We start from the raw sequence: 24,807 nt of genomic DNA, 5'->3' as shown, positions 1-24,807 counted from the left end.
AAAGCCAGTCGGGTGCCACCCGAACCACCGTCCAAAAGCCCGACACTGGTCGTTCAACTCTTTCCCACTATCGAGAAGGGTCTACAAAACATGCAGGAAGTTTCGTTTCCCCACAGTTCGCGTCCGCTGTTGCGCTCTCCCCAAAAGTCGCACACATCTCACCACAACCTTCACCAACCTTCATCAACCATTATCAACTATCGTCAACGGTTCCTACACCAACGTTAGGACGGCCAAAAAGGTTGATCCCCACCCGATTTGAACGGATAACCTTTCGATCTGGAGTCGAACGCGCTACCGTTGCGCCAGAGGACCGTTTGAGGCTGTTCCTTGTTGAAAAACGATGTGAAAATGCCGCATATAAAAGCTACGCGGCCCGGGTGAAATTTCTTCGCACAATTACTGTGCGGCAGCCCTCAGAACCCCACTTGGATGCCCCCATGTGCGGGGTCGACCCCATCGGGACCACCAGACGCGGTGAACCTTAACCACCACGTGGGTGAGACACCAAAGCTGCATAGACCCCTCTAGCGGAACTCACAACGAATCTGCTAAGCAACGAGCTTACAATGGAATCTCCGAGGTCGGTTTCGTTGTATTATCCGCGTCACCACAGTTTCGTTCGTCAGGGACCTAAAAAGTGGTCAGACTCTTGCTAACCAACCCATATGCCGTGCTCACGGAGATGCCCATCAAGCAAGTCCAACTTCGTCCCGTGCAATACCGCAACCCGTTCGACAATTTGATGCAAGCGGACGATTGGCGTGCAGTGCAGTCAACTTGTGATACCGGCGGCTAGCTCGTTGCCGGTTGATTGGGGTGTGCTCGGCGGCCCGTTGGTTTCCGGTTGCCTGCATCGGAGATTCATTGCCGTTTTCGGCAGGCGACAAGATACACTTTGGTCACACGCACGGTAATCAGCGTCCGCCTTGTTGCGGCCGTTGTGGCCGTTGTCGTCATTTGTGCTTCTGGTAGCTGGCGGCCACACGCGCGACTTGGCCACTTTCAATGGGCGAGAGAAGCGATGAGTTAGTTTGTGGTTTGACCGGCTCCACTGGTTGAAATGCAAATTGAGATGCCCAGTGGAGTGGAACTTGTCGTCACTCTGTTGTCATTTACAAGATTCATCTCAGACCGCTCTCAATAGTCACCCCTACTTTGACCGTGAGCACATAGGCACTTCTGACGCATCAATCGAACCACGAACTCTTTTTTTTTATGTACTACAGAGTCATCATGAGAGAGAATCAAGCATCTCGCCCCCCCTGCTAAGTATAACGTATGTGCATGAAGTCGTTATGAAGCGAGCCGACTGGGCTGCCTCCCAATTATTAAAGCATTAAAGCGATACTCCCCACATCCTCACCGCCCCTCGTTACCCCCACGGTTGCCCCTACACCGCAGCCTCGGCGAGATTGTTGGTGAAGCTGCCGTCCTTCATGGGCACGTTGGCGCTGCCAAAGTCGGTGTTCTGGAGAGCGGTGCGGGCGGCGTCGGTCAGGGACTCCCACGCGATGAGGGGCTGCTGGCCGCCGGTGTCGCTGGTGAAGACCATCTGGTGGTTGAGGGGCCAGAAGCTTTCGTAGCCGAGGCGCGGGTGGGTGTCGCTGGTCAGGTCGAAGCCGGAACTCTTCGCGTCGTAGTTGCCGTGGGCCGAGGCGGAGACACCCACGATGGTGGCGGACTCGCTCATGTCGGACAGCCAGACGACGGCGTTCTCCCAGTCGTGGCGGTGGCCCAGGCCGGACGAGGGCGAGTCCTTGGGCATGTAGTACGCGTACATGATGGCGTAGAGGCCGTTGTAGGTGCCGGCGCGCGCGTAGACCTGGCCGGTGCTTTTGCTGCAGTCGCCGCTCGAGGAGCCGCTGGTTTTGAGGCCACCGCTGAGTCGTGTTAGTCAAACGTGCGAGTGAAGCAGGGGAGGGAGGGGGTCCTTGAGTAGAGGAACAAGAGGAGCATACCCAGTGTTACCTGCGGCGTCGACGGCAGGGAAGGGCACGCAGCCGTTGAAGACCTTGAGGTAGGGCTTGTACTTGAGGTACAGGTCGCCGACAAGGCCTGCGGGGACGGTCTCCGGGAAGCCGACAACTTGATCGTGGCCGATGACGGCGCGGCGCTCTATAGGGGAGGCCATGACAGTGCCGGCGGCGGCGGCGAGCCATGAGGCGAGGCGGAAGACGGAGGGCGCCATTGTGGATTGAGAGAACACGATCAGGGTATCGGGAACGGAGGATGCGTGGCTTGGCAGTTGTCTCTAGTGATACGATGGACTCGGAGCGGCGAAGATGAGCGTGAGGGACGGCTGATCAGATTCGTTCCTACGTTCGAAAGCGTCGTCCTAGTCTTATAGCCTGGTACCTCGCCCTGTTCCTTCTCTCGTCGCGGCACACGATCTGTACACGAGGCGGAGATGAAGGGGTGCCGGCCATGGTCCAAACGGGTAGCCCAAGAAGCAAATGCCCCATGACGCCATCATCTCGGAGCTAGGAATGTGATCACTAGAGCTCCTTCTTTGGCCCCCTATACTCCGCTCGTGGCACGACATGGCCACGTAATTGGGACAGCCAGAGCCGGGCTCTCAACGCTTTGTGACATGTGCCAGTAGTATCGCCAACGCCCACTCTCTCTGCCTGCCGACCAAGAGCAGCTTAGAACGTGACCCCCCTCGATTTCCGCCCACGTCGTAGAGTTGCATGCCGTATCAGGTTGCCGTCTGGTGATCAGACCAGAAACAGAAGGCGGTTGGTGGGAGCTGGGAGCTGGGAGTTGGGTTCCCGCTAGGAACATGGGAGGGGACTGCAATATTGAATGTCATCGGGTTTGGGTGCCGAGCCGACCCCTGTCGTGGTTCCTGCATCTGGCAGGTCGTCCGCCGCCAGGAAGAGGCTATGCAACCTCGACCCCGGCCGCCTCCCCGCTCGCGGGTGTCAAGAGCTGGGGTGAGCTCGGACGAATCTGGACGAGCTTGGCCAGTTGACGTCGGAATCTATCCACGTTTCTTTTCGCTGTGCCACTTGGGTTTGGTCAAGTGGGGGTACCAATCGGATATTCGGACAATTCCCGTTGCATATCGATCAAGACGCGTGGTATCAAGATTGCCCCACTCATTCCTCCTCAAGAGGCCTTCGCAGGCGTTGCTCATGCTTTTGCAATCGTGGTCGGCGTGGAAGGGCAAACAGGGGTTCTTGCGTCTCCCGGCTTTGGAGATTAACGGTTCCGACGACCCTTGACGCGAGGAACACACGCGAAGAAGAGCGCCATGGTGAGAACCAACGCATTACATGGCACTTCTTTCGAGGAATGAAGTCAGTGGTTGCAAGCTTGTAAACGTTATCTGGAGTAAACTCATCCCAGAACACTTTAAGGACCCTGGCAGAAAGTTAGATGTGGTCAAGGCGCCGGAAACTCAATATTGCAATATACACGAGTCAGGTTTCGGTACCAACCGGCGCTGTGGCCATAACGAACCCCCCCTTCGATGGGTCTAGGGGGTGCTCGTACGGACAGATTTAAATTACGCCGGATATCGGTGCTTACGCACACATGAGATGGGAAGGTAACGATAGCCAGGAGGGACCATCGATAAGGTAAAATAAAGAACCAGTTGAAATGTTTGTCGTCTTATTGCCGTAGCGCTGTGAGAATGCGGAATATGGCGCCGTGGCTGTGTCCTCCGCGAGTCAAGACCGATACGTTTGTACATCATTAATACATAGATCTGCAGAGAGAGGTACTGAGATGGGTATCACAAGCTTTCCGAACATCTTAACCGTAACCCGGGACGGATTTTCGTCCTCCATAACCCAGGGATACCATACCCCCCTTGGGGCGCCTTGCACAACACCCCGTTGTTGCCATATCAAGAGGGCCGTCGAACCACCGTGATGGGAAAAAAGACGCCTCAGCTAAAGTCCCACGATTCTCCCCACAACTCGTTCAAGTTCAATCCCAAAGCTTCAAGACTAAAGTCGGGATTGAACGACTGCGCCTTTGCCAACACACTGTCAGCGACGAGTGCTGGGGAGAAGTCGCTGTGGAAACTCACCTGCGGGTCGATGGACGCGGACATCCACGGAAGCGGCTGAGGGAGGAGCCCGTCGACGGTGTTCTGCGACGGCGGGTAGCCCTGGAAAGAGAAGGGCGTGACCGACTTTGATGGAAGAGTCAGCAACTGCCCGATATTCGACGACGAAGACGACGACAAAAAGTCTGGGATGCTCACCTTTGGTCTCTCTGGGACCTCCAAGCCGGGAATCTTGGAGAGTTCCGACGGCTGGCTCGATACTGGGGGCTCCTGGTTCGCCAGCAGCTTGTAGTGTAGGTTGACGAACCGCTCGGCGGACGAGGCCTTGGCCTGCTCGGTGGTCTTCGTGCCCAGATGCGCCTCGAGCAGGCCGAGCGCCGAGCACATGATGGAGTAGCCCCACGGCTCGGTGTTGCCGCACCGGAGGAGCCTGTCTTCCTTCATCGAGAGGCACTTCTCGAGAAGCTTGACAGTGTGCTGGGAGTTGATCATGATCATGTTGGTCGAGCCGCGCGGCTGCAGCATGGTGACGCTGCAGAGGTTGACGGCCGTCGTGAGGGCATCTTCGCGGAGGAAGTTGAGGCACCGGATGCCTTGCTCGTAGAGCTTGTCGTGCAAAAGGACAATGTCTCGCGCGGCGTTGTAGTAGATGATTTCCGAGTACTGGTACTTGGCGTTGGACTTGCGCAGCTTGAGGAAGGGTTGGTGCAGGGGGATGATGTACTGGCGGAGCTGGATGTGCAGCAGGGTATAGGCGAGAAGCGGCCGCTTGCCGCCGTGCGTGTTGTTGTTGTTGTGTTCCCAAGAGGGCAGAGAGTCGATTTCGTGCGTGATGTCGTTCGTGTAGCGGATGACTTGGTCGTAGTCAATCTCCCCCGGCGATCCGCAGAGAAGCCGGCTCAGCTCCATACGCAGGGGCAGGCTCTGACGGGCCAGGTTCTGGTACGAAGAATACGTGTATTCCTTCCCGTGCTTGGACGGGGGTAGCTGTGTCGTGTCCTCGTCAAAGTCCTCGTCGTCCAGATTCCTCGGCGGTTGCACGTCGTAGTGCAGCTGGCTCACCAGCGTGGGCAGGCCGTGGTCGAAGGACGCCTGCATGTCAAACTCCTGGACCGTCGCCCAGATCCTCCGCCTCATCTCCTGGTTGTACACCGAGATCCTGCCCGACATGTGGCTGGGCTCCCTGTGCAAGCCGACCGAGATTCCGTCTTGAATGAGGGCGCCCGAGTTTGTCCAGAAGCGCTTCTTCTTCAGCGTGTTGACGCGCTTGCTGAGATACAACAGGCAGGCGATTTGGTAGTGGATGAGCTTGCGGTGCTTCATGCTCTGACGGCTCTGCCACTCCTCGACGGCCTTGACCCACTTCTCGGCAGCGGCATGCGCGTTGGAAATCATGCCCGTGAATCTCAGAGACTCATGAGTGTGGATGCAGTTCGTTACGGCGCAGATTGCCAAGACGAGAGCAGTGAGGGCGGCGCAGCGTGACTCGGTCGGGTTCTCCCAGAACTGTGAGTATTCCCGACGGAACGTAGGTATGTGAATGATGCGGTGCATCTGCTCAAACTGGTCAATATAGACCTCCACCAGCGCGTCGCAGTGGTCCTTGGGCGGCAGCAGAGACTCAAGATGGGGGTCGGGCTGAAGGTAAAACTTGTCCCGATCCTCCTTGCGCTTCTTGCGGTCTTTGCGGTCATGTGCCTTGACCGGCTTCAGCCACTCATCGGCCGTCTCCTTCATAAAGGGACACAGGCCAGTCAACTAATAAAATGATCAGACGAATGCTCAACATGGGCAGAAAGAGGCTCTCGGGTTCGAGAGGCTTACCTCGATGAAGGCCATCGTGGCGTTGTGAGGGCCAAAATACCGCGTCCTGAATTCCTTTCCTCTGAAGAATCGGATCTCCGACTTGTCCCCATCGCTGTACTGATGCCAGCAGGACTGCAGTTCCGAGTTGTTGGCGCAGGGGTCCTGGGGAGTTTCGCCGATCTCATCCTTCTGGGTGTGTGGTGAGTTTGTACCGGCTACGGTGCTTCCGTCGAATGAAGACATGACTTGTCGTGTGAGCTGGGTTTTGAGCTGAGAAACCTCGAGCTCCAGGCGGCGGATGCGGTCATGGTCCTTGGCTGCCTCGCGAATGACGGACATGTCGGCCTCCTTGCCGGGCATGGCCAATTCGCCGTTCCTCCGCGAGTCGAGCTGGGCAAAGGCAGGCGGCACACCGGAGCTCGCGTTCAAGACGACTCCCGACTTGGTCTCGTAGGTGCAGCGGTCGGGGGTGCCGCTCTTCAGACACCGCTGGCACGGGTAGCCTCTGTCGCAGGACAGCTTCCTCCGACGACACTCGAGGCAGCTCAGGCGGACCCGCTGACGCTTGCGGGGATGCTGCGAGTTCTCGTCGTCATCGCGAGAGTTGGTGGGCGACAGACTCCCTGCTTCATCCACTGAGGGAGACATTGCCCTGTTGCTGGCTGGATTCATTTTCGAAAGGCGGTCCGGGTATGGTGTACTGTCAGAACGGTACGGCACGCAAGGCGAAAAAATTGATCGAAAACGAGGGAGAAATATGGCTCGCGCAGGGGCCGGCCAAGGGCATGGTTATATCACAACGGTCTGACTCCGGACCGGAGAGGGTACTTTTGCTGCCTACCGTTGTTTGCTGTCAACATGTGCCTCGAAAATCAAGGGAAGAAACTTGTCCCTGTCAGTCGTTGCCACTTACCGCCGAGGGCCGAGGGCTGTGCTGTTGATGCATTAACAGATGACTATGCACGGATCGCGCTGCATGCGTTAAGACACAGGGAAGTGGATTATTTAATCATGGTAAATCCGAGCGCCGAGGTGTCATCGCCGAGCTATCCCGAGTGGTGGCGATCCACTTTAAGTCTCTTGGAATAGGTAGAGGTAAGTATTGTGGGGCATCTGATAAGATTAGATCGGGTCTTCCCCTCCCAAATGTTCCCATTCTTGACTCACACACTACAGGGATTTAGATCAGATAATTTTTTTCAGTCGCTTTATCCGTATAGCCCACAAGCCTGACTCCCACAAAAGGTCAGGAAATGCATGCATGGGATACGCCGATGCGGGACTCGCGGTTCCAGTCAGCTCCACTATGACGAGCAAGCCCTCTGTCTACCATCATCTACGACCACCCACAACCATTCCCGTCGTCAGCCTTGAAGAAGGACCCTACTATCATAAAGGGTCCGACCATGAGCACGCGACGACACGACGAGAATGCGCCTCGTTGGGCTGGACAGAGCAATCCAGTCCGGCACCGGTGGATGGCTCTCTTTAAAGCATGCAAGCACATTACTAGTGTACGGCCACTGAGTGGTAGTCGACTCGTCAATGCTGCACGAGCTGCTATTGGAGTCATACTCGTGACATCTCCAAAAGCCGTTACTCTAGTCCAGGATTGCTTGCTCGATCCGTCCTGGCAGGCCACGCAATTCGTCAAGAGCTGTGCCACGCTGACTGAGACTAGCTCTGCCGACCGAGCAGGCCACTTCGAAATGGGTCCGTCTCCGTCAATGCATATTGTTTATCCCTCTTTCTTGACTTGCGTCGACACCGTTTCTGGACAATTGACACGGCGGATGAGCTGATCAACTCCGAAATGCCACGCTCCCAACAGGCCACGAGGAGTAGGGTGAGTGGTTTTATGTCCACTCGAGCTTACAGCCCCAACCTCTTCAGCCCAAGACATAGGACAAAGGCTTCAGCCATTCATTCGGGCCAGGAGCATCAATTCGAGGCCATTCATCTTTCCTTGCAGAATGGATCCACTTCCCAGCTCCAATGACGCGAACCCCTCCCCCCACACCAGTCACAGAAGGTTTCTTGAGGACGCCACAGAGGCTTCCGATCATCGCCTTGTCAAGTTTTCTTCAACCCACCAGAGTCTTTATCAGATCTAGACATCCCTGCCACCGTTGATCATCTCTCCGAAAAGTGGTGTGTGTGCATGGGCGGGCCGACGCGAGTTACTGTGCCACAATGAGGCGTCGCGGCGTTTCAAGGAGATCGACATCAAACACCGCACGGGATGATTACAAGCTACGCGGCACAGGGCCACCAAGGACCCCCAGTGTGCTGTAGCATGCTGAGACGCACCCGGGGTAGCTGCGAGTCCGTGGGGCTAGAATGTCTTGGAGCATTTCCGTCGCGAGAAACCGTGGCTTTTACGCCGGGATAAACAAACACTTCACCACACTCTTGCTTCTCGAGATCGTCACTTGACGACTGCAGCGCCATAACGTGCTCGTCCGGCTGCAATGCGTCTTTCTTTCATTTCTCTGGCCGGATCGCTGGCGATTGTCGGAGCCACTCACATTGGCGGCAGAGCTTTCGATCGCTACATCTCCATCTGGCTGGAAAATCAGGTATGTGAGCACACATCGCCCAGTGAGCAACTCTCCTCACTGACTGGCATTGCTTGTTCAAACAGGACTTTGTCAAAGCCGTCAAGGATTCCTCAATTGCCGATCTGAAGAAGGAGGGGATTTTGCTCTCCAACTACTATGCGCATACCCACCCAAGTCAGGCCAACTACATCGCGGCACTCGCCGGAGATTACTTTGGCATGAACCACAACGACCGGGTGCGATTGCCACTCAACGTGTCCACCATCGTGGATCTTCTCGACTGGCGTGGACTGCCATGGAAAGCATACATGGAGGACATACCTGGCCCGGGATACATGGCCGCGGCCAGCGACGGTCAGACTGGTGATGGCAAGTGGGACTACGTTCGACAACACAAGTTCGTTGCCCCGTGGGCGTTGCTGGGTCTGCGGATGCTAACGATCGAGCAGTCCATTCGTATCGTTCGACTCCATAAATCTTAACGGTAGCCGGCTGCTGAAAATCGTGGGTTTCGATGATTGGAAGGCCGACTTCGAGAAGAAGCAAGTGCCCCAGTGGGCATTCATGTCCCCCAACATGATGAACGATGGCCACAATACATCCCTGGAGTATGCCACGAAGTGGGCGCACGACTTTCTGATGCCCATGCTGCCGCAAGGCGTCTTTAAAGAGCGCACGCTAATCCACCTGACGTACGACGAATCTGAAGACCACGAGAAGCCAAACCAGATTGTGTCATTATTACTCGGCAGTGCGATACCCAATTCGTTGAAGGGGACAGAGGACAAGACGTTCTACACCCATTATTCGATGCTATCGACAGTCGAGTACAACTGGGAGTTGCCGAATCTGGGCCGATACGACGTGGGTGCCAACATTTTCAAATTCGTACAGGATCTTGGCAGCCAAATCATCGCCCCGAATAGAGATCCGCCCAACATGGCTTCTGTGAACAACTCGGAATCTTATTTTGGGGCGCTCAACAACGATACGAGCCGATTCCGCCCTTACCCGCCCCCCAACCTTGCCCTCAACGGATCCAGCGGATTTCCAATTTTGGACCACGTCCGCCTACAATGGGTTTATCATGAAGAGCCGACACCCTACGATGGAAGCGGTACTCTCTACGACGCCAACTTCCAGCCTCGGTACATTCCAAAGCCTGTCTAGAAGGATTGATTAGACAGGTGAGCTCGACGAGGGCACCACGACGACCCCCGAGGGTTCCGTTGGCCAGGATTCTCGCTCACTCGCAGCATCATGACGGCCCGGCCTCTCCTCAGTGTGGTCAGACATGCATTCGATAAATATGGCTGCCTCATTAGGCTTTTCCCTCCAACATAAACCCACTAAGCTACTTGTGGAGGACCTCCAGACCTCTGACCTCAATTGCCGGTTCTCCTGACAACAAAACGTCCCTCATAGAGAGTTTATTTCTTGGCGCTACGGGTGATCTGCCTAGATCAGCAGCGGATCCATAACGGCACAAGTAATTCTGAAAGACTCGGGATCCATATTTCGCCCATTCTCGGCGTCTACTTGTGCCTGGGCTCCATCAACTTTGTCATAGCGAGCCAACTTAGACTCCTGTGACTGGATCAATATCTATGGCCGGAAAACTCGCCTGGCTTGGTCATAATTAAGTTGCCCCCTCGAGCGGATGCCCAGGCAGACTCAGGCAGATTTTCTTCTCGGATTGCTCGGTTCACACTGGCCCAGGCAGAAGCAGGAACCAGCCCAGGCTTGAAACTTTTGTCCTAACTTGGATAAGGCTCAACGGGCCAATTGGGTCTCTTCGGGAGCTTAGACATGGGCCGCAGCATTGAAGCCTTTACCGCGGACTTCATCGCAACATCCGCCTTGAGGCTCTAAATAACAGGGTTTCTTCTGGCTCCCAAGCCGCGCCTGCCATGTTATGAGCACTAGCGTGCCCTGGCAAAATAATAGATCAATAGAGAGGGAACGGCCTTTCGTAGAACAAGCTGGTCGATTTGTTCGGATCTGGAGAGATATGAAGTGTATATGGCATCAGCTAACCAGGAATGCACATGACGGCAACTCCCATCTACTCGATCCACGACGAGCTATATGCCATGGTTTCACCCGAAATACAGATCATTAGATATCCAAGCGGCGTCGAAACAGAGGCTTTCGACGATTCAACGCAGTCAGCGTGTGGAGGGAAACATGGCTCTTTACCTAAAGAGTGACATACCGCCATCGCCGACCCCAGCAAAGCATAGCCTAACGAATCGGACCAAAATTTTGAACCACTGATCTTATGATCACGCTTGAGATCCGCTGGCTTGAATGGTTGTCGCGAGTGGACTCACTGGAAACCGTGCTCGAGAACTTCGTTTCGTCCGACATCAAGGCGACTAGAACAAAACATTTGACGCGCCCGCATATTAGCGCCACGGAATATCCCAGGTTCCATTCTCTAAAAGCACACAAGCCCTTCCAGAAGGCCCTTCTTCTCTGACATGAATCTTCTTTGACATTGATGTTTTGGCCCTGAACTACAGGCTTCAAGGCATCTGTCTGTAGGCAATGTCCCCCTCCTAGCCACCTCGCTCTTCAGTCTTCGCCGTCGCTGCCGCCTGATGAACCTCCAGCGTAGGACAATCCACGTCACAAGTTCACAACCGGGTGCGACGAGCACGTGGGATTGGGTTTCTCCGCAACACCGGATTCTAGCGAACGGAGAGAACATGTAGGTAACCGCCAGGTACGGAACGGGAGGGCTTTGGAGGACAGCCGTCCCCTCCCCAAGAGGGAAACCTTTGAGCATCCAGGGAACGCTGACGCACTCCAGTTTGACAGGCTATGTTGTCTTTTTGAGTCAGTCAAAAACGGGTATTGTACCACTGTTTCATGTCCAACATCCCATCGTGATACCAGGCCTCTCGTCACACACACGCGGATAGTCTAGTGAGCCTATAAGTGCTACTTGGTATTCCTGATGGCTATTAGAATCGATCTCAACTGCTAGTAGCGCTCGCCTCGGCCCCAAAGTTTCCCTGAGTAAGAGACGAATGTCTTGCATGGATCGGCTCTGTATAGCGAGAGCATTTTCGTCCAAGACCCGGCACGGTCCTCGGTCATCACCACGCCAAGATGCACGAAATTCGGAGATCGGTAGCTAATACGCATGTAGATGCGAGGGAAGCCGGGCAAGATTGACATCATCCACACACATCAGCTCGCTATACTGCCTGTGTCTTACTTGTGTCGCCCGTAAATCGGATGAAACTACGCAAGAAATTTCGCGCGCCCCGTCAAAGGCAAACGAAATCTTGGCCAATCTCCAAAGCGCAGCCAATTAACCCTCATAAAGCATCGACGGATGGTGTGGCGATCGGAGTGGTGATGGGGCTATCCGCATACTTGCCAAGCGCTCTTCAATTTTGTGCAATATAGCTCGTCAGTGCCTCATGGAGGCACACGAAATGGGCGACGATGAGTCCAGGAAGCCGATTAACCCCCCCTCGCTCCGGTGCCACAGGATATGCAGGAAACCGTTCTGACCAGAAAGCCTCATGGGCTCGTGGAACCCCGACACAGAATCCGCTCTGCCCTGAGGGTTCAGTTGTCTGTTCTATCGACAGAAGCCCATCGCCAGGTTTATGGTTGATCAGTTGAACCTGTTAAAATCATGGACGTCTTCGCAGCCTTGACGGCAAAGACCCCTGATCCCAGAATGACACACGCCTTAGCTCCTACATGCAGAGGCAGACCTGGGTAACTCCGGTTTCGTACTCCGGGCCGCTGTTGATGAATCCCGTTACCCGCTGTACGCTCTTGAGCCATCTGGTCCTAGGTCGAAGCTGTCAGGGTTGGGTGCTTGCTACTAGTCAGCGGTTCGCAGCGAGGCCCCCCACGTTATACTAGATGACTAACTAGAGCTTGCACTCGCGCGGTCCCCTTGGAGACTTTGATCCGGATTGAAGCTTGTTCCTTATATTTCAGATGGTTTCCCACGCTTGGAGGAAGCATGGGAAGCGTCTGTGTAAAACGTTTAAACATGACATTCGTCTCGGCGGCGGCGAACCTCAATCTGCCTTTTCACTTATTTCCTCATCTTGCCAACCCTTCGGATATCATCTATATCGGCTGACGCTATCTTGGCAGTATGAGGCGGCTGCGACTGATCGGCCTCATGGTCGCGTTTTTCGGGGCTTCATATGGTTCTCTCTTAGATTACGCAGGCAAGCTACCTGAGTGCGGAGTGAGTTGCTTCCATCGAGGAGACGCGTAAGAACATCACAGAACACTTTGCTAACTCGGTTGCATTCACCTAGCTTACATGTACTCTGGAACATATACCACTTTCGGCGTGCAAAGTCGTGACGAACGATACATGCATATGTAGCGACGAAAAACTGAGAGCGAGCGTGGAAACGTGCCTTTTTGAGCGGTGCGAGAGGATGGATGCAATAGGTACGCCAATAGTCGACAGGCCACTGTGGTGACTGATAGACCAACGGCTTTCTAGATGTGGCAAGGTTAGAGGCCGACGCATGCAAACGACCAATCCGCAACCGAAAGGTCGAAATACTGGCACCCATCGTTATACAAGTCATCGGACTGCTCATGGTACCGCTTCGGTTATATGCTCGCTGGACCACTGTGCATCGAATCGAGACCGACGACTGGATCGTCACCTTTTGCGCGGTACGTGAGACGTGCATGGGAGTACGGACTCGCAATCTGACAGGCGATAGCTCGTTTTCATTGTATTTGTCTTTTTTGGTCAGCTGGGTATGTTGAACCGTCGCTCTGCTTCATCTCGTTTGGTCACTGACAAGAACTCAAGCCGGCTGGGTTGCATTTGGAGAAGATATCTGGATGGTCAAGCCGGACAAGCTCACATTCGGGCTCAAGGTGAGAAACGACACGGTTGTCGTGCTGGTCCTTTCATGCTGAATGGATGTCTAGATCTTCTTCATCGACGAGAGCTTATACCTTACCTGCCTGGGTCTCACCAAGATTTCAGTTCTCTTCTTCTACCTACGAATATTCCCGAACAAGTCGTTCCGATACGCCACTTACGCGACCATGTCCTACATCGGCTTATCCACCACGATCCTTCTCTTCTTGCAGATATTTCAATGCATACCGTTCTCGTACAACTGGGACGGTTGGAAAGGCGACTTCGGCCCGCACCACTGCCTCAACATCAACGTGCTGGCGTTCGTGGCGGGCGGGCTTAGCATCAGCCACGACGTTATCATCCTCTTCCTCCCGATCCCGCTGCTGTGGCATCTCAACATGGGTCTGCGCTCCAAAATCGGCATTTTCATCATGTTCAGCTTGGGGATTTTTATCCTCGTCACATCGTGCGTGCGGTTGAGGTACATCACTTTGTTCACGCGGTCGTTGAACCCGACGTGGGACTTCACAGACCCTCTCATATGGTCGGGCGTCGAGGTGTCCGTGTCAATGATCGTTGTGTGTCTTCCCACCATGCGGATCCTCCTCAAACGCACCATGCCGAGGTTGTTCACCACCATAGCCTCCCTGGGGGTCTCGGCACCCAAGAAGCCGTCCAACGCCTCGTCCCGCCTTGGGCAGCGCGTCAAGTCCATCGGCAGCCGCGGCCACCGGAACAAGGGGCCCTTCGACCACACGGCCGCGGCCACCGGGATTGGGAAGAGGAGCAGCAGGTTCTTCTCGCAACGGGCGACCAGCCCGAAGCCGAACGAAAGCGACCTGGAGCTGGGTGACAAGATGTTTGGCGAGGTGCGCACACAAATAAGGTTTGGGGATGTGGAGTCATCGCGGCGCAGGGGCTCGATGGAGTTGGGCATTCATGTGCGCACCACCACTACGTTTGGAGACACGGGCGAGGTCGACGTAAAGCCTCTTTCGAGGACGCATGACTCGGTGCCATCAGACCGTCCCCGCGATACCGAGAGCCAGAGGAAGCTGGACTGAGGGCCAAGCTGAGAATCGGATGAAGATGGGCGCATTGCGGGACACTTGGATCAAAAGGGGGGGGGGGACAGGAAATGGGCGTTGGGGAAAGGAACGGTGATACCACTGCATTGGGCGGCGTTGGGCTTACATCTGTGATAAGAAACAACCGTGGCATTGCCGGAGCAATCTTATTTTTTTCTTTTCTTCCGCATTGGAGCACCACCGCATCTTACCTCGAAGGATCTAATTCAAGTCTTTGCATCAAGCAAAAGCCTGGCCGGTAAGATGCAGGATGAAGATCGACACCGCCTCAAGAAGCGACTCTATCGTCGATTTCCAGGTCGCAAGTCTGACCCAATCAATCAGCACACCGTCCGCACGCACCTGTCAAACGAGGGTCCGGCCTCGTCGTGCTCGGGGCTTTTTAAACAGCAGGTAGGGACGAGGTCGTATCCTGCTTGGTCGCAAGAGGTCCGCCAGGGTTGCCCGCCGTCTGAATTCCGGATGGGCGAGGTCGCATCGCCGATCAGTTCCAAGCGGGCTTGCCATTGCACATATCCATCTGATGTCTTCTGAGGTGGCGCGGCCGTGAGGTTACGGAGCCGGCAAAAGCCTGTCCGAAATGCAGGCTAATTTCTTCAAGTCCCCGTAGCGCAGGTAGCCAGCCTGTGCCTGGCGGGGAGCGCAGCACACACCCTTGGGTTGTTGCATCGGAAAGGTAGAGACCATTCTTGCTGCCGTCACCGCCACCCCAGTCCAATGGTACAATGCTTCCCGGCCCGAAAGCGGAGACAAGACAGGCACGCGGGGAAGAATGCATGGCAGGGGACCAACGTCCACATTTGCCTCCAGGAGGCTTATTTGGTGTCTCATCTGAAGCTTGCTGGCATCTGACGCAGCTCGCCCCGTGTGTTGATAACTACCGTCAGGTTGGCGCTAGATCTGGATATAAAAGTTGGATTATCATCAAGGGCGAGGAATGATCATCTTACGCTCGTTGGCTAGCCGTTTGCCGGAGGTATTGCGCTGAATAGCCGCCCGATTGCTTGTTTTCTCAAGTGATAGTCTTCCCAAGTGATAGTCTTCCCAAGTGATAGTCTTCCGGCCGCCCGGAGCACACCTAGGCGGCTCTTTTGCGAATCATGAAAGCTCGTCATTTCCTTTCACGAGAACGCAGAGAGTCCGAGCCGTCGCGTAATAAGGCCGCCTCGTAGACCTCATTGCCAACCCAGCCATCGTGTCGGAGCTCGGGCGAGGGCCAATGCCGAACGGGTATCTGATGTTTCCCCCTATCGAAGCCTTATTGTTGACTCGGGAGGACTTGACGTCTCTGGTAAACGCTTCTGAAACTGTTGAACCATCCCGTCTGCGTCTGTCGAGATGTGTGATCGTAGATCTTAGGTCTTGGGGAACGAGGTTCGGACGAAGTCTTGTGGATTATCGGTCCAAAGTGTCGCCGAGATGTGGGCAACGACGTTTGGGAGGAGGATTTCCGAATGAATTTTAGACAAAAGGGTGGATCAACATGATCTTGCCGTTCCTACGGGGGAGGCGAAAAAGACGCGGGACATTTCAGTGGCTGGTGTCAACGATGTGACTACAGACGAATTTCCTTGGGTGAAGAGAATTGTATACCTAATAGCATTGCACATTCATCCCGTCACCGCTTCCACATCTAGATACCTCTCGACTTGCCCCGTACGTGTATCTAGAGAACACCAAGCCTAGGATATTGAATAGATGAGTAATATACTCGCGAGGCAAGGTCTTATATCTCGGTAATCGGCAGTAGGTCAACCCAAAGATATGAGTATGACTCGCAGTTGACCTTACGCTTTAACGTCTACCACTTGCTACCAGGAGTACCGCGGTGATGGCTACTCAACACCGAACGAATCCGTTAGTCGAAGCAAGATAAGTAAGCATCCTGTGTCTTTATGGAAGCGCAAGAGGGAATCTATCATCAGCAGGTAGCAAACTCGGACAGCGATAGTATCCGTCGTATCTGCATGGGATGTCGAGTCTCCTATAGGACAGCAACGAGACTCATCATACCAAGCCCTTGGCCTTCTTGAATCTCCACTGGTGGGCACAACAGATCTCGTACAGAACGCCCAAGATTGGCGTGGCTATCCCGTGTTTCTGGGCTTCGCGGACGACTTCACCGAGAATGTTCTCGTGCTCAATCAAGTTCCCCTGCAACGTGTCAGCACCGCTCCCCAGTCACATAGACCATTGAACACGGGCCGAGGCAAGACCCACCTTCTCAAAGTCGACTTGCATACTGGGCTTGATGTTGTCCTCGACGGGGTTGAGGCTGATGGTCTTCTCTATGACGTCTTCAGAAATGTCGTGGCCTGCAGCTGCCGCCACTGCGAGAACCTCCCTCATGGCCGGGACGACCATCGAGCCCATCGCCCTGCCCGTCATCTGCAGCTCGCTGGCATTCAAGCCCGTCAGGGCGCAGATCGGGTTGAAGGAGGCGTTGTAGACCAGCTTGCTCCATCGATCAAAGTCGACGTCCGGCCTGTGCAGGCACGTGGCCACCCCTGCCGCGCTGTAGATGTTGACAAACTGCCGCGCGGCTTCGTGTTGCTGCTCTTCGTCGAGCCCGGGGCTTCGGAAGGCGCCGATGTGCAGCAGGTCGTGCTGCTTTTGTTCGACGACGCCCGGAGAGACTTCGTGGGCGTCGATGCGGCTCACGCCCGAGAGGACAATGTTTGAGGGGAACCGGCTGAAGAAGGGTCGCTGGATGTTGAGGCCGTTTTGGATCAAGACGATGACGGTGTGGCCGGGAGACACGGCTGGGGCAATGATGTCGGGAAGGCTCGGGCCGGCATCGGGGATGTTCTTGGTGCAGCAGACGACGTAGTCGTATCGTCCAGCGGGGCTCGAGTCCGAGATGGTCGGGACGGCGTTCAGGACTTTGCAGGCGTGTCAGCTTCGGGCGACTCGAATTGACGTTGCGGGCAGGGGCAGCAGACTGACCTTGACTGGGCCGCCAGTTCTCCAAGCTGCCGTGGTCGCAGGACGTTATCGAGAAGCCTTTGCGACCCACAACGTCGTAGTTGGAACGGAGCACGGCGGCCACCTCGGCCGAGCCCCCGCGCTCGAGATTGAGGGCGGCTATTGCGCCGATGCCGCCGGCGCCAACGAGGAGCACCCGCCGCTTGTCCGTCATGACTTTCAGGGAAGGGATGATGCGCGTGGTCGTATCGTAGGTGGTTTGAAGCCAAGGCAGCCTTGAAAGTCAACAATCCAGACCGAGAGACCGAGTCTGGTGGGCTGGCAGCGTGGCTATTATGCGTGAAAACTAAGTGTCGAGACTGGCGCCGGAACCGGGCCGGCGCTTGACACACGGTTTACCCCGCGGTGCCCCGCCATCCTGGCCCCACCCAAACGCTGCCCGAAAAGCCCGGGCCGGTCGTCGAGGTGCCCTAGGTCCGGGTCGGCTGTGGTCCCCGAGGCGCGGCTGATGCCGCTCGGGCACCGTTCTTAGGCTGCTCAAAGCACCGGCCGCGAGCAGCCTGTCGCACGTTGGATTCCCATAGGGCATACGGCCCGCGGTAAGCTCGGGGCGCCACGACGTGTCATAGCATCTGTTACACACGTCTTTGTTGATGCGTCTTGCAACCAGAGAGCAGTCGTTCAGACGAAACGGTCTATAGCAGGTGAGTTAATGTTTGGGGAGGTTCATGGCGGAACGGACCTCGCGCTTTCTCGCATCAGCACCGCAACGAGAGTGTATCGTTCTCTCCAGGCCGTCGGACCTCTGGAGCTGTTCGTTCAATCGCCGGCCCTTGATCGACCTAGGTATGCAGAGAGATATGCAAGATCTCTCGATGAGCCGAAAACGAAAACGCGCTGCATCGTCCGTGGGGGAAGCCGATGCGCTTTTCTGGCACAAGTCAAACACGAAACGGGATCCAGGCTGGAATAGAAAGAAGGGCAAGGGTCGCACGGGCCACTCGTTGGTTCCCATGTTTCAATGTGCTGCTTCTCAAAGAAAGGTCTTTACTTACCGCTTCAACCAACCAAACCAAACCAACCTCACTGACCCTCTCTCACTTCAAACCCCCCTTTCCTACCAAATCTTCACTTCTCTTCTCTCCGTCCTCTCCCGCACGCCCACACGTCCGCACACAATCACGCGCGCACATCGAATCGCACCGCTCTTCAGCTTTTCTCGAAACATTTCTTTGATCTTACCGTCGGGGCGACGCAGAATCTAGGAACCCGGTGGCATCCAGTCGGGAGAATTCGCATTCCCTCTCACCCCGCCCATCGCGCCTTATTCCGTTCCTCAAACTGGACCCCCAATCAGAAACGCAAACAATGACACGACAGGTCGACGTTGCCGCAGCCGCTCCTACTGGGGCAGCTCCTGACGCCACGGCCCTGCCGCCCCGCGAGCGCATTATGGCGCACATGAACCGCGACCACAAGCGGGAGCTCTCCCTCTACCTACGCCACTACGCCGGCCTCAGCCGCTCCGCCGCGACGGCGCCGTGGCTCAAGGATGTCACGCTCGAGGGCATGACGATTGCAGCGGGCGGGCTCGGCGGCCAGGAGTTCCACGTCGCCTTCCAGCCCGCTCTCCAGTCGTGGTCCGATGTGCGCCCCGCCGTCGTCGAGCTGGAGCGCGTAGCGCGGCAGGCGCTGGGGGACAGCGACATCGTCGTTGGGTACTTTGCGCCGCCGCAGGGCTTTGATGTCGTCGTGTTTGGGGCCGTTTCGTTTTACTTTGTCTGCTGGCTCACGCTCGGGTTTGTTCTGCCGGGAGCGCCCATCTGGTCCTTCCTCCAGGCCGTCTTCCCGGGCGGGCCCATGTTTTACCGGTGGCTGGTCAAGGCCATCTTCCCGTTCGTGTTGGCCATTCACCTGACCGAGTGCTTCTGGTTCCACAGGACGAGGCTCTCGAGGCACGGGATCGAGTTCGGCACGGGTCTCTGGTGGACGTGGATCGGGAGTCTGTTCTTCGAGGGCGTGTGCGGCTTCAGGAGGTTCGACAGCATTGTCGCCGCCCTGAAGAAGGAGAAGGAGAACGACAAGAAGAGCCACTAGACGCTTACGGTGCGAGGAGACCCAAGTGCCGACAGAGGGCTCTCCTTGACGGCGAGGGACCATCTCCTCAACCACCTTTCTCCACGCAGAGGCCACGTCGGGTTGAGACGCTGCCAGCCAGCTACGCACGACTGGACACGGCCTGGGCAGCGTCTCCAATCCTGTTATCCTTCATATTCGCTTTGGGTCTGTTCTCAGGATTGTCGGCATCGGACAAGATGTCAGGCCGCTTGGTCATCGACTTCGTGAAGCCTCGAAAGCCGAGGCTTCTTTCGATGACGAGAGATAGGGGAAATTGGGCCACCCGGCCAATAGCTAAGGAAGAGAGAGCCGAAGCGGAAGAAGCAATGGATTTGCACCAATCTAAACCATGTCGCTGGGCTGCTGAAGAATTAGTCAGGGATCACGGTTATGGTTAATGTTAATCCATGTTGATGGCCACGAGAATGACGTTTTTTGTGCTCCCAGCCATGAGTTCTTGTGGCGACAACGAGCCGTGATCAAAACCAGGCACTCGTTGCGTACCTAGCCTGCGCTGTTCCCGCGTGAAATGTACAGCGCAGCTGTGCTCAAGTTGATCCCCCAAAGAGTCAGCCTCGTGAGGGGGATGAATGAAATGGAACGGGACAGAACCGCACGGTTAGGCAAAACAAGAGGGATTTGATAAGATCTAGACGTGGAAAGTGCTGCTTGCCGCGCCTGCCACGCCGAGCCGTGACACCAGGCACCTAAACCCCGTGACGCTCTCGCTTAGCGGAAGAAGCAGGAGACCTAAGGCCCACTTGTGATACGTGGACGGCGTCAGCAGCGAAACGGACGATTCTCCCTTCTGCCACTTTAATTGATCGGCGTCGATGCAGCAGTCGCGTCTTGACTCTCTCCCTCGACCCTTGAAGTAACTCAGATGTACGTACGATGTACCTGTAGTACTGTACGGGTACAGACAGATGCGGATATACGTGGTAAGCCACGCCAACGTCGATGTCCCATCGCCCCGCAATCGTGCTAACCCTTTCCAAGACAAAGTTGCGAATCTGCCAACGGCCGATGGGCCGCGTCCGACTGGGGTAAAATGCCTCCTCCCCCGGGATGCACCGATGCAGTGTATCTCTCTATCTCGTTTGGTTGCTGGGGGGCGTTCAATCAACGTTCCTCTACGCGGGGGGGGGGGGGGGGTTCCTTCTTTTTTTTTCCCTTTCTCCCTCTTTCAATCTCCTAATCAATGATTCACGCAAGCCACAATTCAATGACCTGGTCCTCAAGCTCGAATATCCCTTGCGCAGCTTCCCAATACCATGGTTGATGGTCCGCTGTCGTCACCCGAGCACCCACCCATTGAGACCAATTGCCGATGGCCAAGGCGCGCCTTGTTGCACCGTCGCTCCTATTGCTTGTCGGCGGCGGCGACAACGACGACGACAACAACTCAGATATGTTGGTTGGCACCCGTTCCAATTAAATGTGACCGCGGGTCAAGGCGCCGTCAACGGGATGCGTACAACTCACGGCCCCTAACTAGCCTAAACGACTTATCTTCTGATCTCAACGGCGCGCCACGTATACGGCCAGCCATACATCTTTTCCCACCCTATGCTGAATCCCCTCAAATACTGCGGAAGCTACTATTACTGTCCAAAGTCTACGGGTCTCTGCCGTCATGCATCCGAAGGACTTCGCGCGCTGCCTACACCGTCCAAGCGTCCATACCAAGTGGGGTGGGTGGGCTCCCGTTCTCGATCGAGGCTCTCCCTGGCTTCGACGGCGTCCGAGAGATTGGCGGAGGGAGCTTTCTGCACCTAGCGGTTAGGCTGACCTGGGGCACCTTGCCTTTGGCTGCTTCTATGTATGCGGGAGCTGCCGAAGCTTCGACAAGTTGTGCTAGCCAGCGCAACATCAATCTCTAGACTACGTGTTGACTATGACGAACCTCGGTGCATACGCTGTGCTGCGCAAAACCTCGTCCGATCCAGGGCTAAGTTCGATTCAACAGGACAGCTTGGGCTGGGCCATTGCAACGACACCGAGGCAAGGACCGAAGATCTCGGTGGTGCTGAAGCAAAGTATTTTACCCTCCTTCTCGCTGTCAACGCACATGTGCGGTTATTACAGTGCTTCCAAGTGTGCCGTGCCGGTGCATTGACACTCGAAAGACAAGGGGGAAAAGGTCAAAACGGCCTCATGCTACCTGTTCTAGCTTTCCCAGCAAAACCAAGAGGCGTCAACTCTTTGGGCCTCGTACCCCAGACCACCATCGGCACTTCTGGACAATAGCCGCGGCGATCATCTCTTTCGCCTGAACGCACCTGCTGTCAAAGAAGGCCGGTTCTTCTCCTCATTCGCGACGCACCCCGTCCGTGGAATGGTACCGATACGCCACTTCCTTCTCGATGGACTGCAAGAGGTGGTTCTCCAAGACGCCAGAGGAGGGTCCAAGACTGCAAGCATCATACCTTAATTACACCACAGCAAGTGATGACCCCGCCCGCGTTTATCCAGTCAGCGACCCTGCTCGATATTTATTCTTGGTTGCGTGCTGGGTTCACCGTTGTTGCGCACATTCCAAGTGCGCCCTCAAGCGTCGCACTGCATTGCACACTGCCGATTAAGCTGTTGAGCACTACCTATGTTGCTTTCTAGATGCATATTCCGCTGTCACCCAAGCTGCAATCAATCGATAGCTGCAGTTTAGCGAAAAGCAAGGAGCGGGAAAAGAAAATAAGAAAGGCCCCGCATGTGGACTCGTTGTAAGTCATTGCTATGAGCTAATTTAGACCCAAAATCGCGTCCCCGATTCGGACACGCTTGCGAGGTGATCCACCGGCCGTTATGATTGCCAAATGATGAGGCTCTTCTCCATACCCAGTGCACAGCAGCTTTGGGTAGGGTGATTTCATGAGCAAGCCTGCCACTTGCTCCTCTGTCCGGCAACATGGGAGCAGGGTCCCCTGCGCCATCCCGGTGGATGGGTCGCGCAAGACCAGCCTAGCCTTCAGCAGAGCCTGTCCCGACGCGGGCTAGCTATCCGAGACCCCCGCCATGCCGATGGGATGATGGCTGGAGACATCGCGTATTACAGGAACCGTCCGGGAAGTCATGGACTCATGGATCAGCCCCTCCCCGAGCTTGAGCTACTATGGTATCAGCAAAGTTCGTTGGCAGACATAAAGGACGGGGTCAAGGCCACCTTCGAGGTTGCGAGGCCTACCACATCACGGCGTTCCTCTTATATCCCATCTACCCGCAGCCTTAAGACCAACCGGTCCCGTTTCCGATCCCGTTTCCGGTCTTCTGTCGTCTCACCCACCCTATCCCAGGTCTTTGGTATTACCAGTTGAGCGGCATCCTCATCGTCATGAGAGTCCACGGCAGCTTCCCCAACGTCCTGAGGGTCGTGGTTACTGCCTCGTGTGTCGTTGCCGCCGGCCCCTCCAGCCCACGTTACTGGACTGTCGGCCAGCCGGTCATGACCACGAGCGGCCGAGTCGACGGGCACGCCGCCTCCGGCGCAGATCAGGTACGCACTGGGAATATTATAGCCGCGATGACGGGGTTTGCTAACCATTCTTGTTGTCAGGTGTCAGAATATTTGGGCATTCCGTATGCTCAGCCGCCTGTTGGAGCGTTGCGCTTCCAACCCTCAGCCACTTATGACGTCTCCTCCTCCGCCCCGATCAATGGGTCAGCATTCGTAAGTAATCTCTCCATAGTTTTCCCTCCACTTCATGAATCATTTTCTGTGTGGAAACTAACAAACATTTCATCAGGGACACCAGTGCATGCAACCCACATCTAGCCCACCCATCAGTCTTGAGACCATCATGCAACTGGGAATCCCGGCCTCTGCCGCTGCCGTGACCAAAGTGCTCGAGGACACGGGCTCCCAGAGCGAGGATTGTCTAACGCTGAACGTGTGGACCAAGCCACAGACGGGGGATACGCAAAAGGCTGTGCTGGTCTGGGTCCACGGCGGCGCTTTTGTCACAGGTAAGATGCTATGCAACCGTCCGAACAAAAGTCGGAAAGCCTATCTTCAGCGTGCTGACTCGGGGTGTAGGAAGCTCCCGAATCCCAGCATACAATGGAAAGTTCATCGCGGATCAAGAGGACGTCGTGGTGGTGTCCATGAAGTGAGTTTCCGCCAGACTGCTCTTTCTCTTCTTTTTGAGGAATTAAAAATAAAAAAGCGATTATGCTGACGCAGCTTAACCTTGAAGCTACCGCCTCAACATCTTCGGCTTTCCGGGCAACCCCATCTCCGCCCCCAACCTCGGGCTTCTCGATATCCGCATGGCCATGCAATGGATTCGCGATAACGTGGAACAATTTGGCGGCGACGCCAAGAGGATCACCATGTTTGGCCAGTCTGCCGGGGGATCTATGGTCGACTACTACTCGTATGCATACGCGTCCGACCCTATCGCCAACGGCTTCATCCCCATGAGCGGCGTCGCCAATGGATTCGGCCTCTTCACCAACGAGACAGTCAATCAGAAATGGTTCCAAATCTCCTCGATGGTCGGTTGCGGTAGTGCCTCGACCAACCCCAAGAATGTCTCGGACTGCATGTCGAAAAAGAACGCGGCCGAGCTCATTGCCACCCTGACCGACACCACCAGCCCTGTATCGGCCGGGCTCACGTTTGCGCCCGTGGTAGATGACCATCTCATCTTTGCTGATTACGCTATCCGTGACTCGGCCCAGGCGGGGTACCTCATCGGTAACACTGAGAACGAGGCCGGTCTTTTTAAGATTGGAGCCCCTAACGTCAACGAAACCTACTGGTTCGGCTTTAACCTCGTGGCCTATACCTGCCCTGCTGCCATAAGGGCTGCACGAGCGGTGTCTGCCGGTCAACCGACCTGGCGGTACCGTTACTTCGGCGACTTCCCCAATATGGCCGTTACAACGAACCCGCCAAGCGGAGCTTGGCATGCATCAGAGGTTAGTCGAGCTGTTTTGTTTCTTTTTGCAACCCGTTCCATCCTCGGCTTTCTCTCTCTTTTGCGTCACCGGCAGACTTTTCTTGTGCTTGGGAACACGTCAACTGACATCGCTTAGCTCCCTGTCCTATTTGACACGGCACCTCAGACGGCCGTCAAGAGCACGGAACAGGAGATCGCCGTCGGCGAGTACATGCGCGGTGCGTGGGCGGCCTTTGCAAAGGACACTCAATCCGGCCTCCTCAATTACAACGGCCAGTGGCCCATGTATCAGACCAATGACGCCACTCTCAACCGAATCTCGTTCATGAACCAGACGGGCACGAACCTGGCACCTGGAGACTCGTACGACGGGTACTGCGCGCAACTGGGACTTCCCATTGCTTCAGCCCCCTCCTTCCTTCATTAACCCGAATTGTCTACGAGGACGTCTTCACTTCCACTTGTACATATTGGACATGACATAGAATACGTGATACCTCATGGAATTTGA

The 24,807-nt window shown here is 55.6% G+C and overlaps 8 protein-coding genes and 1 non-coding gene across 9 annotated transcripts; 5 read left to right on the top strand and 4 right to left on the bottom strand.

Annotated features, from left to right (window-relative positions):
• Nucleotides 1–243: 243 nt before the first annotated feature.
• On the bottom strand, nt 244–315 carry LY79DRAFT_t107. Its single transcript has one exon. It is a non-coding gene; the product is annotated as a tRNA-Trp (tRNA).
• A 1,078-nt stretch (nt 316–1,393) lies between these two features.
• Nucleotides 1,394–2,191, bottom strand: LY79DRAFT_513970 (necrosis inducing protein; the record flags this gene model as incomplete). The annotated part of the gene is made up of 2 exons (XM_060554547.1): nt 1,394–1,883; nt 1,962–2,191. The coding sequence occupies 2 exons, from the start codon at nt 2,189–2,191 to the stop codon at nt 1,394–1,396; spliced, it is 720 nt and encodes a 239-aa protein (XP_060414860.1).
• A 1,328-nt stretch (nt 2,192–3,519) lies between these two features.
• On the bottom strand, nt 3,520–6,745 carry LY79DRAFT_551272 (uncharacterized protein). The gene is made up of 4 exons (XM_060557630.1): nt 5,849–6,745; nt 4,223–5,782; nt 4,046–4,150; nt 3,520–3,988 (listed from the first exon to the last, which is right to left on the bottom strand). Exons 1-4 carry the CDS (start codon nt 6,500–6,502, stop codon nt 3,902–3,904), a joined length of 2,406 nt encoding a protein of 801 aa, XP_060414859.1. The 5' UTR covers nt 6,503–6,745; the 3' UTR covers nt 3,520–3,901.
• A 1,556-nt stretch (nt 6,746–8,301) lies between these two features.
• On the top strand, nt 8,302–9,561 carry LY79DRAFT_514117 (phosphoesterase; the record flags this gene model as incomplete). The annotated part of the gene is made up of 3 exons (XM_060554562.1): nt 8,302–8,409; nt 8,475–8,788; nt 8,841–9,561. 3 exons carry the CDS (start codon nt 8,302–8,304, stop codon nt 9,559–9,561), a joined length of 1,143 nt encoding a protein of 380 aa, XP_060414858.1.
• Nucleotides 9,562–12,278: 2,717 nt separating this feature from the next.
• LY79DRAFT_173994 (CFEM domain-containing protein) lies at nt 12,279–14,447 on the top strand. Its single transcript, XM_060551243.1, has 6 exons — nt 12,279–12,619; nt 12,693–12,831; nt 12,887–13,065; nt 13,116–13,152; nt 13,208–13,275; nt 13,330–14,447. The coding sequence occupies exons 1-6, from the start codon at nt 12,524–12,526 to the stop codon at nt 14,326–14,328; spliced, it is 1,518 nt and encodes a 505-aa protein (XP_060414857.1). The 5' UTR covers nt 12,279–12,523; the 3' UTR covers nt 14,329–14,447.
• A 1,641-nt stretch (nt 14,448–16,088) lies between these two features.
• Nucleotides 16,089–17,701, bottom strand: LY79DRAFT_173947 (6-phosphogluconate dehydrogenase). Its single transcript, XM_060551242.1, has 3 exons — nt 17,299–17,701; nt 16,573–17,234; nt 16,089–16,506 (listed from the first exon to the last, which is right to left on the bottom strand). Exons 1-3 carry the CDS (start codon nt 17,489–17,491, stop codon nt 16,360–16,362), a joined length of 1,002 nt encoding a protein of 333 aa, XP_060414856.1. The 5' UTR covers nt 17,492–17,701; the 3' UTR covers nt 16,089–16,359.
• Nucleotides 17,702–18,645: 944 nt separating this feature from the next.
• On the top strand, nt 18,646–19,374 carry LY79DRAFT_513865 (uncharacterized protein; the record flags this gene model as incomplete). The annotated part of the gene is made up of 1 exon (XM_060554537.1): nt 18,646–19,374. One exon carries the CDS (start codon nt 18,646–18,648, stop codon nt 19,372–19,374), a length of 729 nt encoding a protein of 242 aa, XP_060414855.1.
• Nucleotides 19,375–20,510: 1,136 nt separating this feature from the next.
• Nucleotides 20,511–21,520, top strand: LY79DRAFT_173911 (uncharacterized protein). The gene has a single exon (XM_060551241.1). It carries the CDS (start codon nt 20,670–20,672, stop codon nt 21,276–21,278), a length of 609 nt encoding a protein of 202 aa, XP_060414854.1. The 5' UTR covers nt 20,511–20,669; the 3' UTR covers nt 21,279–21,520.
• A 1,206-nt stretch (nt 21,521–22,726) lies between these two features.
• LY79DRAFT_514030 (carboxylesterase) lies at nt 22,727–24,723 on the top strand (the record flags this gene model as incomplete). The annotated part of the gene is made up of 6 exons (XM_060554554.1): nt 22,727–22,888; nt 22,949–23,062; nt 23,139–23,358; nt 23,429–23,501; nt 23,589–24,315; nt 24,433–24,723. The coding sequence occupies 6 exons, from the start codon at nt 22,727–22,729 to the stop codon at nt 24,721–24,723; spliced, it is 1,587 nt and encodes a 528-aa protein (XP_060414853.1).
• Nucleotides 24,724–24,807: the final 84 nt, after the last annotated feature.

This window comes from Colletotrichum navitas (assembly GCF_030913465.1).
Source record: "Colletotrichum navitas strain CBS 125086 chromosome Unknown LY79scaffold_24, whole genome shotgun sequence".
NCBI lineage: Eukaryota > Fungi > Ascomycota > Sordariomycetes > Glomerellales > Glomerellaceae > Colletotrichum > Colletotrichum navitas.
The sequence above is the reverse complement of the archived record's forward strand: the minus strand, read 5'-3'. Positions and strand labels throughout refer to the sequence as shown.

What these genes read in the sequence shown, in the direction of transcription:
- LY79DRAFT_173994 (XM_060551243.1), top strand. Translation starts at nt 12,524, where the DNA reads ATGAGGCGGCTGCGACTGATCGGCCTCATGGTCGCGTTTTTCGGGGCT. An exon ending in GGATCGTCACCTTTTGCGCG is followed by an intron (nt 13,066 to 13,115) that starts GTACGTGAGACG and finishes GACAGGCGATAG; the next exon opens with CTCGTTTTCATTGTATTTGT. An exon ending in TGTCTTTTTTGGTCAGCTGG is followed by an intron (nt 13,153 to 13,207) that starts GTATGTTGAACC and finishes CAAGAACTCAAG; the next exon opens with CCGGCTGGGTTGCATTTGGA.
- LY79DRAFT_551272 (XM_060557630.1), bottom strand. Translation starts at nt 6,502, where the DNA reads ATGAATCCAGCCAGCAACAGGGCAATGTCTCCCTCAGTGGATGAAGCA. An exon ending in AGGTCCCAGAGAGACCAAAG is followed by an intron (nt 4,151 to 4,222) that starts GTGAGCATCCCA and finishes CTTCCATCAAAG; the next exon opens with TCGGTCACGCCCTTCTCTTT. An exon ending in CCGCGTCCATCGACCCGCAG is followed by an intron (nt 3,989 to 4,045) that starts GTGAGTTTCCAC and finishes GTGTTGGCAAAG; the next exon opens with GCGCAGTCGTTCAATCCCGA.
- LY79DRAFT_173947 (XM_060551242.1), bottom strand. Translation starts at nt 17,491, where the DNA reads ATGACGGACAAGCGGCGGGTGCTCCTCGTTGGCGCCGGCGGCATCGGC. An exon ending in GAACTGGCGGCCCAGTCAAG is followed by an intron (nt 17,235 to 17,298) that starts GTCAGTCTGCTG and finishes ACGCCTGCAAAG; the next exon opens with TCCTGAACGCCGTCCCGACC. An exon ending in TGCAAGTCGACTTTGAGAAG is followed by an intron (nt 16,507 to 16,572) that starts GTGGGTCTTGCC and finishes GACACGTTGCAG; the next exon opens with GGGAACTTGATTGAGCACGA.
- LY79DRAFT_173911 (XM_060551241.1), top strand. Translation starts at nt 20,670, where the DNA reads ATGGTTGATGGTCCGCTGTCGTCACCCGAGCACCCACCCATTGAGACC.